Source organism: Sylvia atricapilla, chromosome 10 (genome assembly GCF_009819655.1).
Source record: "Sylvia atricapilla isolate bSylAtr1 chromosome 10, bSylAtr1.pri, whole genome shotgun sequence".
NCBI lineage: Eukaryota > Metazoa > Chordata > Aves > Passeriformes > Sylviidae > Sylvia > Sylvia atricapilla.
In genome coordinates this window covers 3,175,056-3,189,865 of record NC_089149.1, presented here as the reverse complement: position 1 = coordinate 3,189,865, position 14,810 = coordinate 3,175,056, and the positions used below count along the sequence as shown (strand labels likewise).

Sequence of the window (14,810 nt, the reverse complement as noted above, 5' to 3'; positions counted from 1 at the left end):
ATCCCACACAGGATTATGCTGCACAAGGAATTCCTGTGTTTTCTCAGAATAATTCAGGGGGTTGATCACTGTCTGTCTCTATCCTCTGTTATCTACAGCTTGATGCTGTTTTTCCCCCACCCAGTGTTCCTTGAAACTTTATAGGGCTTTTTACCTCCAATATTCTCACACAGCATCTTTGATATTTATCTCTGATATTGCCACATTTTTAAGTTATCCCTTTAAATATTTGCTTTCAGTGGAGTATGTTAAAGTTAACTTGTATAAATGGTATTTTTTTATTAACTACTTTCCCTCCTTGCTCAGCTGTCCTGTGTCCTTTTCCTCTGTTTTTGCTACCAAATAGCCCTTGAGCCACCTCAAACCCAGTGTGTGACCTCCTCCTGTCCAGCTGGGCTGGTCCTGCCAGCACACATTTGCCAAGAGAAAAGCTTCCTTCTATTCAAAATTGATAAAATCTTCTTTTATCTTGGAAAGTGATAAAGGAATAACTGTTTTGAGATGATGGTAGAATCGAGGGCTTGGGTTTTCTGGCGCAATAAGAATTATGTTTTGTGCACAGATCTGATGCTTTGTCAGCACTGAAATGTTGCATTTGAGGTTCTGTGGCACCAGGGGTTTTAACTTCCCTGTGCCATTGAGGTGTTTGGCCTCAGGGGTGGAGATACTGGGACACAATTGATCTGTACGAATGCTCAATTTCAGGTTTACCTGTAAACAGGCAGTTTTCCATTTGGGATATTTCCAATGCTAAGCTTCTCCTTATCCTTTGCTAGGTCCTGCCCTCCCCAGGAAACTGAGATCCACGAGCAGCAGAAGTTTCCAGGCCCCTGTCAGCTGTGAGTCTCTGGACTGTCAACTTCTGTTTCTTTTTCCATGAGCATCCCAGCAGCAGCAAGAAATGCCCAGTTTTTGAACTGCAGTTTTCCCACGAGGCTCTGGATGTTCACTTCAATTTAAACCTATGGCTGTATAAATTTGCTTTTTGGAAGAGTATTTTATATTACAACCTGTGTTAGAAAAATAAAAGAAACATTTGAAATACCACTGAAGTCTTGAGAGGAGGAATCAACTCTGCTCTGTGAGTTATTGTGTTCCTTTGTATCAATTTGTCTGTGACAGAAGGAATTTCTCTTTCCAGATCAGATCAGATGGTTTGACATCATAGCCATTGGTACAATTTTCCCCTTCTTGGTGCTTTCTATGGGTTTGGTTCAAGAAAGCTGTGTTTTCAGTTAGTCTTAATCTGCTTGCACTGAACTTTAGGGAATTGCCCAAATGAAACAGCCAAGAAAATCTTTTCCCTGGTATCATAAATGTAATAAAAAAGGTTTTTTTTTCCAGTTAAATTTAATTTTGAGTTGCTCTAGGATTTTATTGGCACTTCATATAAACAAGTTTTGTGCTCCATTTCCCTCTATATATGAATATTTTTGGATGTGTAATGAGTTTTTTACTGTTTTAATTTCAATCAAATTCCCATTTCAACAGGTTCCCAACTGTGGATCATTGAAATTCTCTTTTTTTAGGAGAAGTTATACTGGGCATCATGAATGTCAGTGATTTTGTAATTCTCCCAGGCTCAAAAGCTGGAACCTCGGTGAGATTAAAAACAAAGTAAGTGCATTCTATCTGATTGGGATTCAGATGTATTTTCATAATTTTTAATAAGTTTTAATGCAATATTAACTAGAAGAGTGCAAGAGCAAAAAGAGTCATGATGTGTTTCTTTTCTAATATTTTCCCTGTGCTTTTATCCATTCTTTTCTCAGGCTTTAATCTACTTCCTGATTTATTATAGGTCTTATAACCCTGTGCATCTACTGGATAATACAAGCATACTAAAGAAATCAGTGGATTGCTTATTTTAATATAATTAAACCCCAAACCTTTCTGAATACAGGCACAGTTGTACCAGTTTTGTTGTGGAATTTGCACTTGATCTGTCCTCAATTTTCCAGAGCTGTTTTCAGTCCTGCTGGGAGATAGAAAAGGGACATGGCTGTAATGACAAATTTTCCAGCTTCTGTTTTTCTGCTTTAAACTTCTTCAAGTGCCTTACTCACTTCTAGGTGATTTCTAGTAAATATTTCATATTTCCTCCAGAACTGTCAAGGAATTACAGTTGGAGAAAGTGCAGTTAGAGACAGAAAACAAAGAGATGGAGAAGAGATTGCGGGAGCTGCAGTCAAACATGAGCAGAGAAAAAGAAGAGAGGAGGTAGGTTCAGTTCCCCTTTGGAAAATGGGCTCAATCTCCTTTTGGGGAAAAAATATAATGAGATGCTCCATTCCACACCTCCAGCTCCCCACATGGGAGGGCTTGTAAAGTTTGGAATTCACAATTATATTTGGTCTCCTCTCTCCAATCTTTCTTCCCAATGATAAACTTTGTTAATTTTAAACTCTCCTATGATATTTGATCCATTTTCCTCATTTGTTCCCTCTTCTCCTTTTCGCTGTCTGACTGGATTTGTCACCTTAGTTCCAAGCAGGAGACAGAGAAGTTCCTCCTGCACCCTTGTGTATTTCTGAGGTTTCTGCAGAGGCTGCTGTTGTTATTTTTGCTTCGACACCCTTTTACATTTGTGTGGCCTCCCAGAGGCATCTCCTGCATGATGGCAAACAAGGCTTGGAACCCAGCACGGTGTGATGAGGCAAATGCTGGGGTGAAGTTTGAATCTGAGTCACTCTCAATGCTGGCAAATTTCTGCAACATCTGCTTCCTTTCCCCTGAGTTTGTGCCTGCTGTGCTTTATCACTGGGAATGCAAATGCCTTGGGTTTGGATCCCTTGGTGCTGCTGAGCTGTTGGCAGCTCTGTGAGCGTTGCCCTGAGCTGCTGGGGCAGCGTTTTCCAGGTGGTGTGTGGCACTTTTGTCTCCACCTTATTCTGGTGGAGCTGTCCTTGTTTTGCTCTCAAGGCCTTGCACCTGCAGGCCCTGATAGGGCTGCTGTGGTGAGCTCCAAGGACAGGAGGCTTTGGCATTTGCTGCCCTGGAAACGTGGAGTGGTTTGGGCTGCAAAGGATCTCAAAGTTCCTGCATTTTTAGCAGTGCTGGATGAAGTCCTGCAATAAATTGGGACAATGGAGGCTCACACAAAATGTCCTTTTGTTTTTATTCTTCTGAAACCAGCCTTTGAGGATTGATAAGATTGTGGGTTTTTTAAGTTTAAAAACTTGGACCAGTTGAATGGTTTAAAAATAAGTACTTTTTTACACATTGGTTGTATTTATTGCTGTTAAAGTGGATGTGAAGCAGGTTTCAGTGAAAGGGAGTATTTGTGCTTTGGGAACCTGATGATCCTATAGACAAGAATTTTATTTTTGTGATGTTTTGTTCATATTTAACAAGATGAAGGAAAACTTTGATGCTTCTCTTGCTTGCAGAAGGTCAAATTTTGAAGTTTTTTCTTGCCTTGGTTTGTAGGAAGTTAGGTGCTTATCACTGGAAATCTGGGCAGGCAGGAGCAAGGACCACCCCACCCCGAGCTGTGGCACAAAATAATGAAAACAGGAAGAAGGTAGGAAACCATATTTGTAAGTAAAACTATTTAAAGTAAAACAAGATTTAGAACTGGATTTATGCTGCAGGACAGGAAAATTTCAAATACTGTAAAACCAAAAGGTTAAGCCCTGCCTGAGTAAAATTCCTGACTGCTTAGTTTTCCATGCCAAGCTTCTGATTCCTTTTGAGCTGGAGGAACATCAGGTTTTGTTGGGTGATCTGTTGGGTTTTTAGCTGCAAGAAACAGCAAATGATCACTGCTCCTACAGATTTAATCCTGTGAAAGTGGCTCTGGTAGTGGTGGAAGTCCTCAGAAGCCTGTCTTTTGGCTGGTGCCCATGATGGATCTGAAATACTGAAGGGCTTTGGGTGAAACTTTGAGTGCAAATTCTCTGCTCTCACGGATAAAATACACCACCAGTTAAAGTCATTTCTTTAACTCAGGTTTACTGACTCTTGTTCCGTGACATCCTTGCTCAGACCTAAAAGAAGGGATGTAGAACTTTCCTGCTAAATCTTTGAAAAATCCATTTTCTTTTCAGTATGTACAAATGGGGTACTTTCTTTTGAAAAAGTCTGTGGTAATTTTTCTTAAATTGGCAGAAAATGAGAACTTCAATAAAATTGCCTCCTTGCCTGTGAGAGGAGAGGATCAGAATGAAAAGGTTTTCTTTCCTTTCTCCCTTCTCTGGGACAAGGAGCTCAGAGCTGCTGCTGCTTCCAAAACTTCAGGTTTCAGCTGGGGTGGCTGAGGAGATGAATGGGACAGAATTTAAAAAAGGGCAAAACTAACATCAGGGGTGAATGAGGGGCAGTGAGGCTGAGGGGTGAATTCTGTTTGCAGGGGAAGACTGAGGAGCAAAAATGCTGAAAATTATAAATTACTGGGATGTTAGATCATGGAAGGGTCACCTGGACAATATTTCATATCTGGGGAGGGAAACTGGTCCTCATGGTTGTGTTGAGCAATTCATGGAGTTTTCTCTTTAAATGCATGCCCTGCTATTTCCCTAAAACCAGTTTCATTCTGGAAATGAATTACTGAAATGACTTTTTGTTCATTATCAATGGAACCTTATACAGATTTATGGAAATATTCTTTCCTCCAGGTTTCTCCAGAAAAAGTGAAGTTGCACGTACTCAAGGAACAGAGTCAAGGTAAGGACATCTTTCTTAACCAAATAAAACTTCTGATAGATTAGTGCTGCTTGCAGGTTGCTGCAATTAAATATTGAAGAAATCAGAGTGGAACACTGGATTAGTTGAGTTTTTTTTTGCTTGCTTGCTTGTTTTTGTTTGGGTTTTATTTTTTTTGTTCGTTTCAGAGCCAGTGAAAAAACCAGTTAAGCCTGAAAGAAATGTTGCAGCTCATGAAAAATTGGGAGTAAAGGGGACGGCCTGTAGGACACCTGAAATTAAGGGTGGGCTGCTGGTAAGTAAATGGTTTAAAAATAACTCTCAAGCAACACAATTTAAAGTGTGCAGAATTTTTTGTTACAGTATGTAGAGAGAGACACATTTTTTGTTTCTCTATCTGATCATTACTTAGTGCCCATAAAGTAAAGAGAAATTTTACAGAGTGATGTCCTTGAATGCAAGGAAACAGGTTAAATGGTTCTGTTGTCAGAACTGTGACCACTTCTTTAACTGATAACAGTTAAAGAATTGATTTAAACTGTGTTTTCATTAATTTGCCCAGCATGTGGGCATGACTGAAGAAGGCCAACCTCATCCTTAACTAAGAAGCACTTCCCTGTGCTTGAAATAAGATGTATGGTTGCAGGAAAAGGTGACAAAATTAAGTGGTCCATGAACGTTTTGTAATTTTTAATCCTTAGGTAAAGCCCAGGGCAAATGTTGAATTCTGACTGCTTCCCAAGCTGGCACCTTGTTGGCTGTGTTAGAGTGGAAACTTCTGTTATCAAGTGTGAGGTGATTTCTATTATCAAGTATGAGGTGGTTTCTATTTCATAAGGGTATTTTGCCTTTTAGCAAGTAGGAAATAGGAATAATAAATAGAAAACCTGGCCTCCAAAGTGTGGTGTAGCCTCATACAAGTCGATTTTTGAAGTAACCTTTGTGAATAGAGAAGTTCCACTGTTGAATAAGAAAATAACATTTTTATTCTAAAAAATTATCATCTCAGACAGATCCCTCTCCCTGCCCTGTAATAATACATCATATGATTTATTTCCATTATTTTATTAAACCAATTAGAGCTGCTAACCCTCAAAAGGAACTGATACTTTGTGTGTGTTTTTTGTAATGCTTTTCCTTTGGGGAAAAAAAACCCCACCACGTGCAAATGTGGAATTTAAGATAACTTCCTAGCAAAAAACCACAGGGATTTTGCTTTTCCGTGCTCCCAACAAAGAACAACACCGCACACTGCCGACAGCGCCGATGGAGCGTGGTTTGGTTTTTCCAGCGGTTTTTCGGGAGCAATCCCCGGGAGTGCAGTGCCGAGAATGGCCGCCCGAGGGCGCTGCGCCCCCGCAGGACGCGGCAGCCGCTGCGCGTCCCGGGGGATCCCGGGGCTGGGAGCGCTGGGGCCGGAGGAACGAAGGAATAAAGCGATGAGTAATCGGTCTGGAGGAATAAATCGGCTGCTGTGAGGAGCTGAGCTGCGATTCGCCGGCCCCGCGTTCGGGGCAGCCCCGCTCTCTCTCTCTCTCGAGTTGTTGTTGTTCGCTGCTGGTGCCGTGTTCGCGCAGTGAACTTTGCGCCGTGCTCGCCCTGCTGTGCAGTGGGAGGATCGGGGAATGCACTGAGCACACACTGACGCCTTTAACTGTCTCCATTTACTGCTTTTTAGAGTCACGCGTGGCGCTGTATGTGTGACCAGTCGCTGGATCAGTCAAAGCGCAGGGCAGGTGGAAAGAGGGAGTTGGGAAAACATCCTGGATGTGTAGGGGCTGCTGATCTTTGACTCTTATTACATTTTCTGCCTGTACCTTTGATACTTTTTTTGGTGGCAGGAACAGATCCCTCGCTTGGAGAGCGTGTAGACAAAGGATCTTTCCCATAAATTATTTCGTGGTTTTGCTTGATAGTCATCCAAGAGTCGGTAATGAAAACCTTCCACAGCAATTTTCTTTGTTCTGATAAAAGCTGATAATTCACTAAAGTGAACAGCCCCAGTGTGGGACTGTTTTTCTCCTTTTGTAGCTGTTTGCAGTCAATCTCATCAGTTACAGTCTGGACTTCCCTGGGCTGCAGTTTGAATGGCTATCCCAGTTAGCCCCTTCAATGACCATTTTCCTCTTGCTGACCTCTCCAGATGTGCCCCTGTCCACTGAGAAGCTTCAATAAGCAGCTCTTCATTAGTAAAGCACACAGCTCATAAATTCCTTTAAATGAGACATGCTGCATTAAATGGCTCATTTAATCCTTCCTGTACATGAGATATGCTGTCTATGGCAGTATATCCAAACCATGGCACGTGGGGGTCCATGGCCACTGCTCTCTGATACCAAAAACCTTTAAAAGTTGGGGTTTGTGTGTGGTATAATAAAAACTTCTTGTTATTTAGCTCTTGATAGATCTTTGCAGTTGATTCTCAGCAGGATCACATAAAATGAGAGTGATCTTGATAACCAGGTAGCTCAGCTGAGCCCAGAAAACTGAGTGCTGCAGTTCCACAGCTGACACTAGAAATGTTGCTGCTCATCAGAAAGGCTTTATCAGTAACGTTGTGGAACTGATTTAGGGACCAGCCTCAGGATCAACCTGTGCAAGCCCTGGAAAGCAGGACAAAGGATTGCTGCTGAGTGGTGCCTTTGATGAGGAGGCATCTGCAAAGACTTTTCAAGAAGCTTTGCTTCAGTGGAGAAAAGGTAAAAGTGATCCTGGAGGAGCTCCATGGGCCAGTGAGGTCCCATCAGGTATGGCTTATTCTGATTTAATGACATTTTAAATGCACTGGGAGCCATTTGAGGGAGTTAAATTTTTGATTAGTGAAGGCAGATATTATGAAAAGCTAAAAACCCCATTTTATTCTTTCTCAGTGTGCTTTTATTAATGATCTCTGAAGGGTGGTGTGGGTTTTTTTTTGTGGTTTTTTTTTGGGGTTTTTTTGTTTGTTTGGTTTTTTTTTTGTTTTTATGAGAAGCAGAGTGTTTAGCTCAGTTTTTGTAATGATCTCTGGCAGTGGCCAGATTGTCCTGTACCTTCCCATGGCTTTGTGTCTCACGTGGCACTTCAGCATGAACTGCAATGCTCAAACAGAAAATAAACACTTTTAAACTGAGGCAAAGAATGTGCAGGGCTCAGGATTTTGTGTGTTCTATCCAAGTACATTTTCTGCTTGCCTTCACCAGGCTCTTAATATTTCTTTGTCCCAATGAAAAGCTGCAATCAGCTGAAGTATGCATGGAAAAAATACGGAAAATTCCTCTGGTCTGATTGGATTTGTGCAAATCCAATCTGTGTCTTGTTCCTCTAGTCCAAGGGTGGTGGTTTTTTGTACAAAATAATATCAAACTGGGGTTTTCTTCCCCTTTTTTTCTTCTTTTCTGTGGGATTTTGATCTGTGGAGTCATGGATTTCCATCCCCCCCACTCTTTCCATGACTCCAGTGTAATAATCTGTAACAAATGAGTTTTTATGGCTGCCCCCAGTACTGGCTGCGTTCTGTCAATATAATATTGCTGGCCATTTAAATTTTGGAATTATGCAAAGATTTAGCTAAGCACAGACCCAAATGTGATGTTCATTCAAGGATAATGTAGGTAAAGAGCAAATTTACAAGTTTTTTTAATAATTCTGACAGAACCTGTGGGGGTTTGTGAGGTACAGACCAATGTTAGTGCTCTGAAGGAACCCATCCATGTGGAATTCCAGAAGGATGGCCTGAGCTACATGGAGAAACTTCTGCTGAAGAAATACAGAAGGTATTGGTGAATTTGCTGCTCTTAATGAAGGAATTCAGAAATACTGAATTAACAAAAGCCAGATGAAAAATTTAAAATATTAGATACATTAGAAAGAATTAAGGGGAGTGTATACAGGGGACTTTATTTTAATAAAATAATTATTATAATCAGACTTGAACCCTTCAGAGTTGAGCATTCCTGCTGAGGAAGTATTTAGAGGGATTCTCTTTGCTCTCAGTTTATTGTAGAATTTGGAGACTCGTTTTGATATTTGGTTGCTTGGTTTTGGGGTGTTTGCTACAGGGGTTTTGTAGAGAAAAGGAATCTTCAGGATTCTTTTATGGACATTACAGAGTTCTTTTATGATTTCTTGAGGACCAGAGTCACCTCAATGAAATTAGGAGGAGTTACTTAATGCTGCTGCAGTAAATAGGCTGGTAGAGTTTTTCCTTTTATTATTTTTGCTATAGATTTTAAAAAATCTGACTTTTAAAGATTGGTTTTTATATTTTTTTCCTGTTTCAGAACTCCTGTTGATCAATTTTTTGCAAGTTGCATGAAAGATTCAAGGCCTGTGCAAGCCCTGAGTGTTCAGCAGGCTGGGGCTGGAGGAGGGGGACAAGGAGATGATGATGATGATGACATTGAGGAGTTAACAGGTGTAATTTCTGTTTATTCCGTCTAAAATACCTTTTCCTTGAGATTTCTTTCCTCTGATTGCTGAATGTTTCCACTCTTAACCAGCTTCTGCTAAAAGCAGCATTAATAAAAGGAGAAATTAGTGACTTTTTCATAAAGAATAAAAAAGCTGCATTTTTATGAGTGTGTTTTGAACAGGAAAAACTGAAATGTATGAAATTATTTATATTTCACAGCTGAAGAGGTGAAGAAATACTGGGCATCTGTTTATAGAGTTGAAGAATCCAACCCTGTTTTTGAAAATGCAGAGTCCTCTTTGAAAATTGAGTTCCTTGATGATGTGAGTACTGATAAAGGACTCCATGAATCTCAACAATGAACTGAGTTGTTCAAGTCTTGATCTGTTAAATATTTAAAGTAGCAACAGTTAAGTAACTTCCAGTAAGGAAAAATACTGGTGCATTGCTTGTTTTCCATACAAATGTGGAAAATTGTTCATTCCAAAAATTCCCTGTAATTTTTCTGTTGTGTTCTGAGACCTGCACTATATGGGATTTATACACAAAGTCTGACAGCTTTTCAGCACTTTTTAAATTTTTAATTTATTTTTAAAATTTTAATCTGTTGCTGAGTGTGGGTCTCTTTATTTTTGTGTTTTATTCAGTCTTATAACAAGGACTTGGAAGATTCTTCAGTGGAGGAAACTGGAACTGTGGGGGTGAATAAGGAAGGAAAAACTGACCCACTGGAGTGTGGAAGGTATCAGAAATGCAGAGATTGTGGAGGAGGAAGGGAAATAATCCCAAATTTGGGGTTAAACCTTAAGAAATTGGGGCTTTTCATTGCTGGCAGTTATATTTGAGTTATTAAGTGTTTTAATATTAATTACCTGCAACTGGAGAGGCATCACTTTAAAATCCTAGCCCACGTAAGATGCATTTCTTTACATTTTCCTGTCCTGAATTTTAGTAAAATTTCTCTTTCTTGAACTCTTACCTCAGCTGGAACAGGAACTCACAAACAGATTTTACCACTGATCAGTGCTGTGCACATTTCAGATACTCTTACTTAACTAACCTTGTAATTCCAGACAAAAACAATAACTGATACAGCTGCAATTCTTCTGATCTCCCAACATTATTTGATTAACTGTGACCTGTTCTGCCTTTTCAGTATTCTGTCAAAGCTCAGCATTTGCAGACCAGAACAACACAGAACCAACCCCTTAAAAGAGAAATAGGTATAATGGGAAAATCTTTCCATTTAACTTCCTCAGCTGACACTTAATAGTTTTTACTTTTTCCTCTCGACAGAAATCCTGATTCTCCTAAAGAAATTTCTCAAGGTAAATGTGAAAAATTTTTAAAATGCGTAAATGTGTTCAGTTTATCATTCTCATATAGCATGGAGTTATTAACTACAGTGGTCTGAAAAAATATTTAAAGGTCATTAAATTATGTACCATTCTCTCATCATAATTTGGTTTGATTATAGTTTGATGGGCTGTGTGAGCACTGTGATAAACACTTATAACAAAGAAAACCAACTTACAGAATAATTCACAGCCTGAGAGGATGGATTACAAACCTTGCAATGCTTTTAAGGAAATTTTATTAATTCTCCACAATTGCCTTTCTTTAGCTTTAATGGTGATTTGGTATTTTAAGTTCATGAAGAAAATGTAGTGGGCTTGCAGGTTATAATCAATACTCATGACAAATACTGCTGTTTTAGTGATTTTGTTGTACTCTTACAGAAAAACTGATTGTCTGCAGTGATCTTGAAATAAATGCAGTGCAGGAGGAGAGCACAGAACCAAAGGCTGGGAGGAGATCACTGAGCCCCTGTGAACTTGCTGAGGAGATCTCTGACCCCACTGAGGGAGAGAGTAAAGATCTCCTGGAGGCTGAACTGCAGAAAAGCAGGAGAGAGCCACAAGAAGTGGGCAGTGTCTGCAGCAGTCAGAGTCTGGTCTTGCCTGAAATCACAAAATCTTCAGCAGTAAGTTATGTTGTCTTTAATTGCTAAAGAGATTAAGGATGTTGCTTTATCTGCTTTAGATTTAGGAGATTGTCACTGCCTGCCCTGTTTGATATGTAGGGGATGAAAGGCTCCACTTTGTGTTGGCACTTTTCTGTTCATGCTCAAAAAAAAAGGAAAAGAGACCAAATTCATCTCAGCCATAAAAAAAGGTGTTGGAGGAGCAGCTCTTCCCATGTTTGTACTAACAGTACTTCACTTCTTGACTGAATGACCAAAAAATGGTGCTCAGCCTTATCTAACAAATTATTCAGATCCTCATTTGCTGGATATAAAATTAAAAGAAAAAAATGATAGAAAAAGTTGGAACATTGATTTGGAGTCATTGTTAAACAGTGATCACCTGTACCCAAAAGTGAACACAAAGAAAACCTGCTTTTCATGTCCCCAGTGAAAGAACAGACTCAAACTCTCACAACATGAGAAGTTTTTAGGGTTTTAAATCCTATATTAAGCAAGACCATCATCCTCATGAATATCTATTCCAGCTGGCTGTCAAAATCAGTCTGAGTTCTATGAAATGAGCATCTTATTACTCTAAACTTGCAGGGGCAATTTATAAAGTGTCCTGTTTCCTTACCTGTGTGTAATCTCTCTGTTTTATTCAAGTTACAGGATGTAGCCAAAAGACACAAATGTGGTTCTACATCGTATCAGGGACTTGAAGGTTTCTTTGTTTTAAGTGCAAACCCTAAACAAGAAAAGCTGGAGGCTCCTTCTCCTCTGGCTGCTGCCTCCAGCCCTAGGGATGGGAGAATCCCTTTGCCAGGTACTGTTGAGTGAATAAATCCTCAAAAATTTATGTATTTGTCATCTTTTTTCCAGTTCCCTTCCATCCAGGTTGCTTTTAGAGTCACTTTCAGGGTCACAGTCATGCCACCACACTACTGGTGCTGGGCAAGGATAAAATAAACTCCTGACCTTGAGGCAATCCAGTGCCATAAATTTATATCATTATTTTTATAGTTATATCCCCTGAGAATAGGGTTCCATGAGATCCCTATTGCTTTTCATGGTGTACAGGAGACCACAAGTGAACACCATTCATTTGATCAAATATATCACTTGAAATCAAGTTTTTAGTCTGTAATATATCTGTAAAAAATTTGTTACATGGCTCCTTTCATTCATGCATTAAATATACCAAATATAGGAAAAGTAAATGCATATTAACACACAACCTGCAAATAATTTCCTCTACTAATGTTTGATTTCAGGAGATGGGCAGTGGGTTTCTGAAAGGAGCTTGAGTGAATATGCTGATGACTCTGTAGTTCAAGGTGTCTTGGAAAGTCAACTGAACAGAGCTGCAAACACTTGCCAGGCTCAAAATCAACTTTCTCCTCTGATGGCAGCGTGGATGCCATGGTCAGGTAAGGGAGAGCCACAGTTCTCAGGTCCTAATTAGCTTAATTCTAATTGTATAAAGTGGAGACACTGTTGAATTTGTCATTTTTATATCTTAATTTGTGTATTTGTATTCTGGTTTTGGTGGGGTTTTTTGTTTTTTTTAATTTTTTTTTTTGGGGAGAATAGGCTTTGGAGTTAAAAATTATCTCTTTTCAGCTATCACAAATAATTCTTTTGATTTGGCTTAGTTTCTGCTTCTGCCCTTTTGCTCCCCTCTTAGCTTGAATATTTAGAGAATAAACTCTCTAGAAGAAGTTCCTGCATTTGTGTGTGTTTGTGCTCTCTGGTACAATTTGGGAGTGATCTAATAAAGGATTTCTTCCTGCTACAGGAACAAGTCTGATTACATGAACTCAAAGAAACAGGGACACAAGTAATAACTGTATCTGCACTTTGGTGTTACCTTTCTCAATTTCAACTGTCTCCATCCCAAGAAATGTAGCTCTACATTATTTCTCACATCATGAGCAACCAGGTTGACATTTTAATTTAAATAATGCTGTGTGCAGAAATCGAAGCTGTCAATTTTGAATGCTGGGAAAATATTGGAAAGGGTCTATATTTTATTCATGTTAGTTTAAATTACAAAAAAAAAATAGGCACTGAACTTTTTTGAGCTTTCTGCAATCATTCAGTGTTTCCCCTCACACAAAATCTGTGGTGTTGTGCAGAATACTTAAATCATGTGTTTCTTTTCTGAAAGATTCTTCTGAAGTACGAGTTGTGGAATTTATAGGTGTTAATAAAAAGTTATAAATATATTGAAAAGTACAAGCTTAATTTGTAGTGATATTTTTCAGCAGCTAGAGTTAGTTTGAGACTTTTAATGGTGAGTTTTTGTCAATACTGTGAATTTTTTTCAAGCTGATAGTGGAGAGACACTGCATCTTTTTATTCATGTTTTCTCTTAAAACATTTCAGGCCCTGAAAATCATTCCAACTTAACTTGTGAAGATGGGACCTCCTCCAGCAGAGCCTGGGAGAAGATCTTAGGAAATGCAGATTTCCAGAACACTCTGGAGCTGAAAGACCACGACACATTGGATATTTTTGGGTAAGTTCAACTTGCTGGGTGTGTTTTTATGATAATTTAGGTTATTCAAGATGCCAGCCATGTCAAAACTGAAATAAAAACATCCCCAACTGTCAAAATATGCAGTACCTGCTAATTACAAATGTCAGCATGACCTGTGTGGTGTCTTGGTGTTCCAAGCCCCTTCTCAGGCAGCTCAGAGTCAGAACTGAGGGATGTATTTTGTTGTTTAGACTCCAAATGATAAATTTGGGGATAATGGGGTTTTTCATTGGATTAGAACTGAGATTTATGAGGTAAATCTCTTAAAAATCATCTGCATTCTTGGGTTGTGAGGCAGCTTTGAAAAGTTGTGAGCAGGTGAGCCAATAACCTTATTTTGCCTTGGACACTGAAGAGATGACTGGAAAAAAAAGGAAATTCCTCAAGTTCTGTGTCTCCCTGATTTTTTTTTCTGTGATCTCATAACCAGCAAGAGTCAGAGAAGCACTGAAGTGAACTCCATGCTGTGTGATTAGAGCTGATTCAGAGATTTATGACAGAAACTGAGGGAAAAGCTGAATTAGGGTAACTTGTACAGACAAAATCTCCAGTAAAAGCTATTTTTGTGCCTTTTAGTTCAACATATGTGAACATATGTCAGCAAGGCTTAAAGCAAAGAACTTGGGGAGTTGGAGGTGCTGGAAGTCACTGGGGTGTGTTTCTTTTAAGGGACTGGGAGGAAAGCCAAATGGATGATGAGGAAGCAATTCTGGAGGATAAACAGCAGGTTCTGGCATTGCAGTGAACATGGAAAACTCAGTTCAGTCTCCACCTTTGTATGATTCACAACCAAGAAGATCAAGAGGTGTTTGAAGTGCTACTCAAGACATCATTTACTGAGGAATATTCTCTAAAGTTGTCATTAAAATTTCTTGCAAATACCTTGATCTGACTTTTTTTTTTTAAATTATTACTACGAAGAAATATCAGAATAAAAGAAAATTACTCTTGCACTGCTATTTTTTAGGATGGTTTTATTTATTTTTTTTAATCCAATATACGTTTTCTTGCCTGCAGGTGGAGTTTTGTCTCTAAATGTGGTTTTGTGTTGCCAAGCTGGAAGGTGCCACACCAGGGGTATTAATGGGATAAATTAATAAAAATAAATGGGGTCTCTGTATGCTCAGGTTTGTGGTGAGAAGCACAGGAGGAGTCTCTAAGGTCAGGTACACTTTATCACATGTTTTAGAAGGGACTTGTACCTTGCAGAATAGAATTGAACAGCTTTCCACTGTACATTGAACTTCTCCTGCCACACTCCTTTC

At 39.3% G+C, this 14,810-nt stretch overlaps 1 protein-coding gene across 1 annotated transcript; it reads left to right on the top strand.

The window, feature by feature from the left end:
• Positions 1–1,538: 1,538 nt before the first annotated feature.
• Positions 1,539–14,441, top strand: ZBBX (zinc finger B-box domain containing). The gene is made up of 16 exons (XM_066326433.1): positions 1,539–1,617; positions 2,107–2,220; positions 3,430–3,523; positions 4,617–4,665; positions 4,833–4,939; positions 7,217–7,391; positions 8,279–8,399; positions 8,907–9,040; positions 9,257–9,360; positions 9,685–9,779; positions 10,334–10,365; positions 10,777–11,021; positions 11,670–11,829; positions 12,278–12,433; positions 13,392–13,524; positions 14,215–14,441. The coding sequence occupies exons 1-16, from the start codon at positions 1,550–1,552 to the stop codon at positions 14,288–14,290; spliced, it is 1,863 nt and encodes a 620-aa protein (XP_066182530.1). The 5' UTR covers positions 1,539–1,549; the 3' UTR covers positions 14,291–14,441.
• The last annotated feature ends 369 nt before the right edge of the window (positions 14,442–14,810 follow it).

Bases quoted from the DNA above. Each gene is read 5' to 3' on its own strand.
- ZBBX (XM_066326433.1), top strand. From the start codon at position 1,550: ATGAATGTCAGTGATTTTGTAATTCTCCCAGGCTCAAAAGCTGGAACC. The intron at 3,524-4,616 runs GTAGGAAACCAT...TCTTTCCTCCAG, and splicing joins ATAATGAAAACAGGAAGAAG to GTTTCTCCAGAAAAAGTGAA. The intron at 9,780-10,333 runs GTATCAGAAATG...TCCTCTCGACAG, and splicing joins GACCCACTGGAGTGTGGAAG to AAATCCTGATTCTCCTAAAG.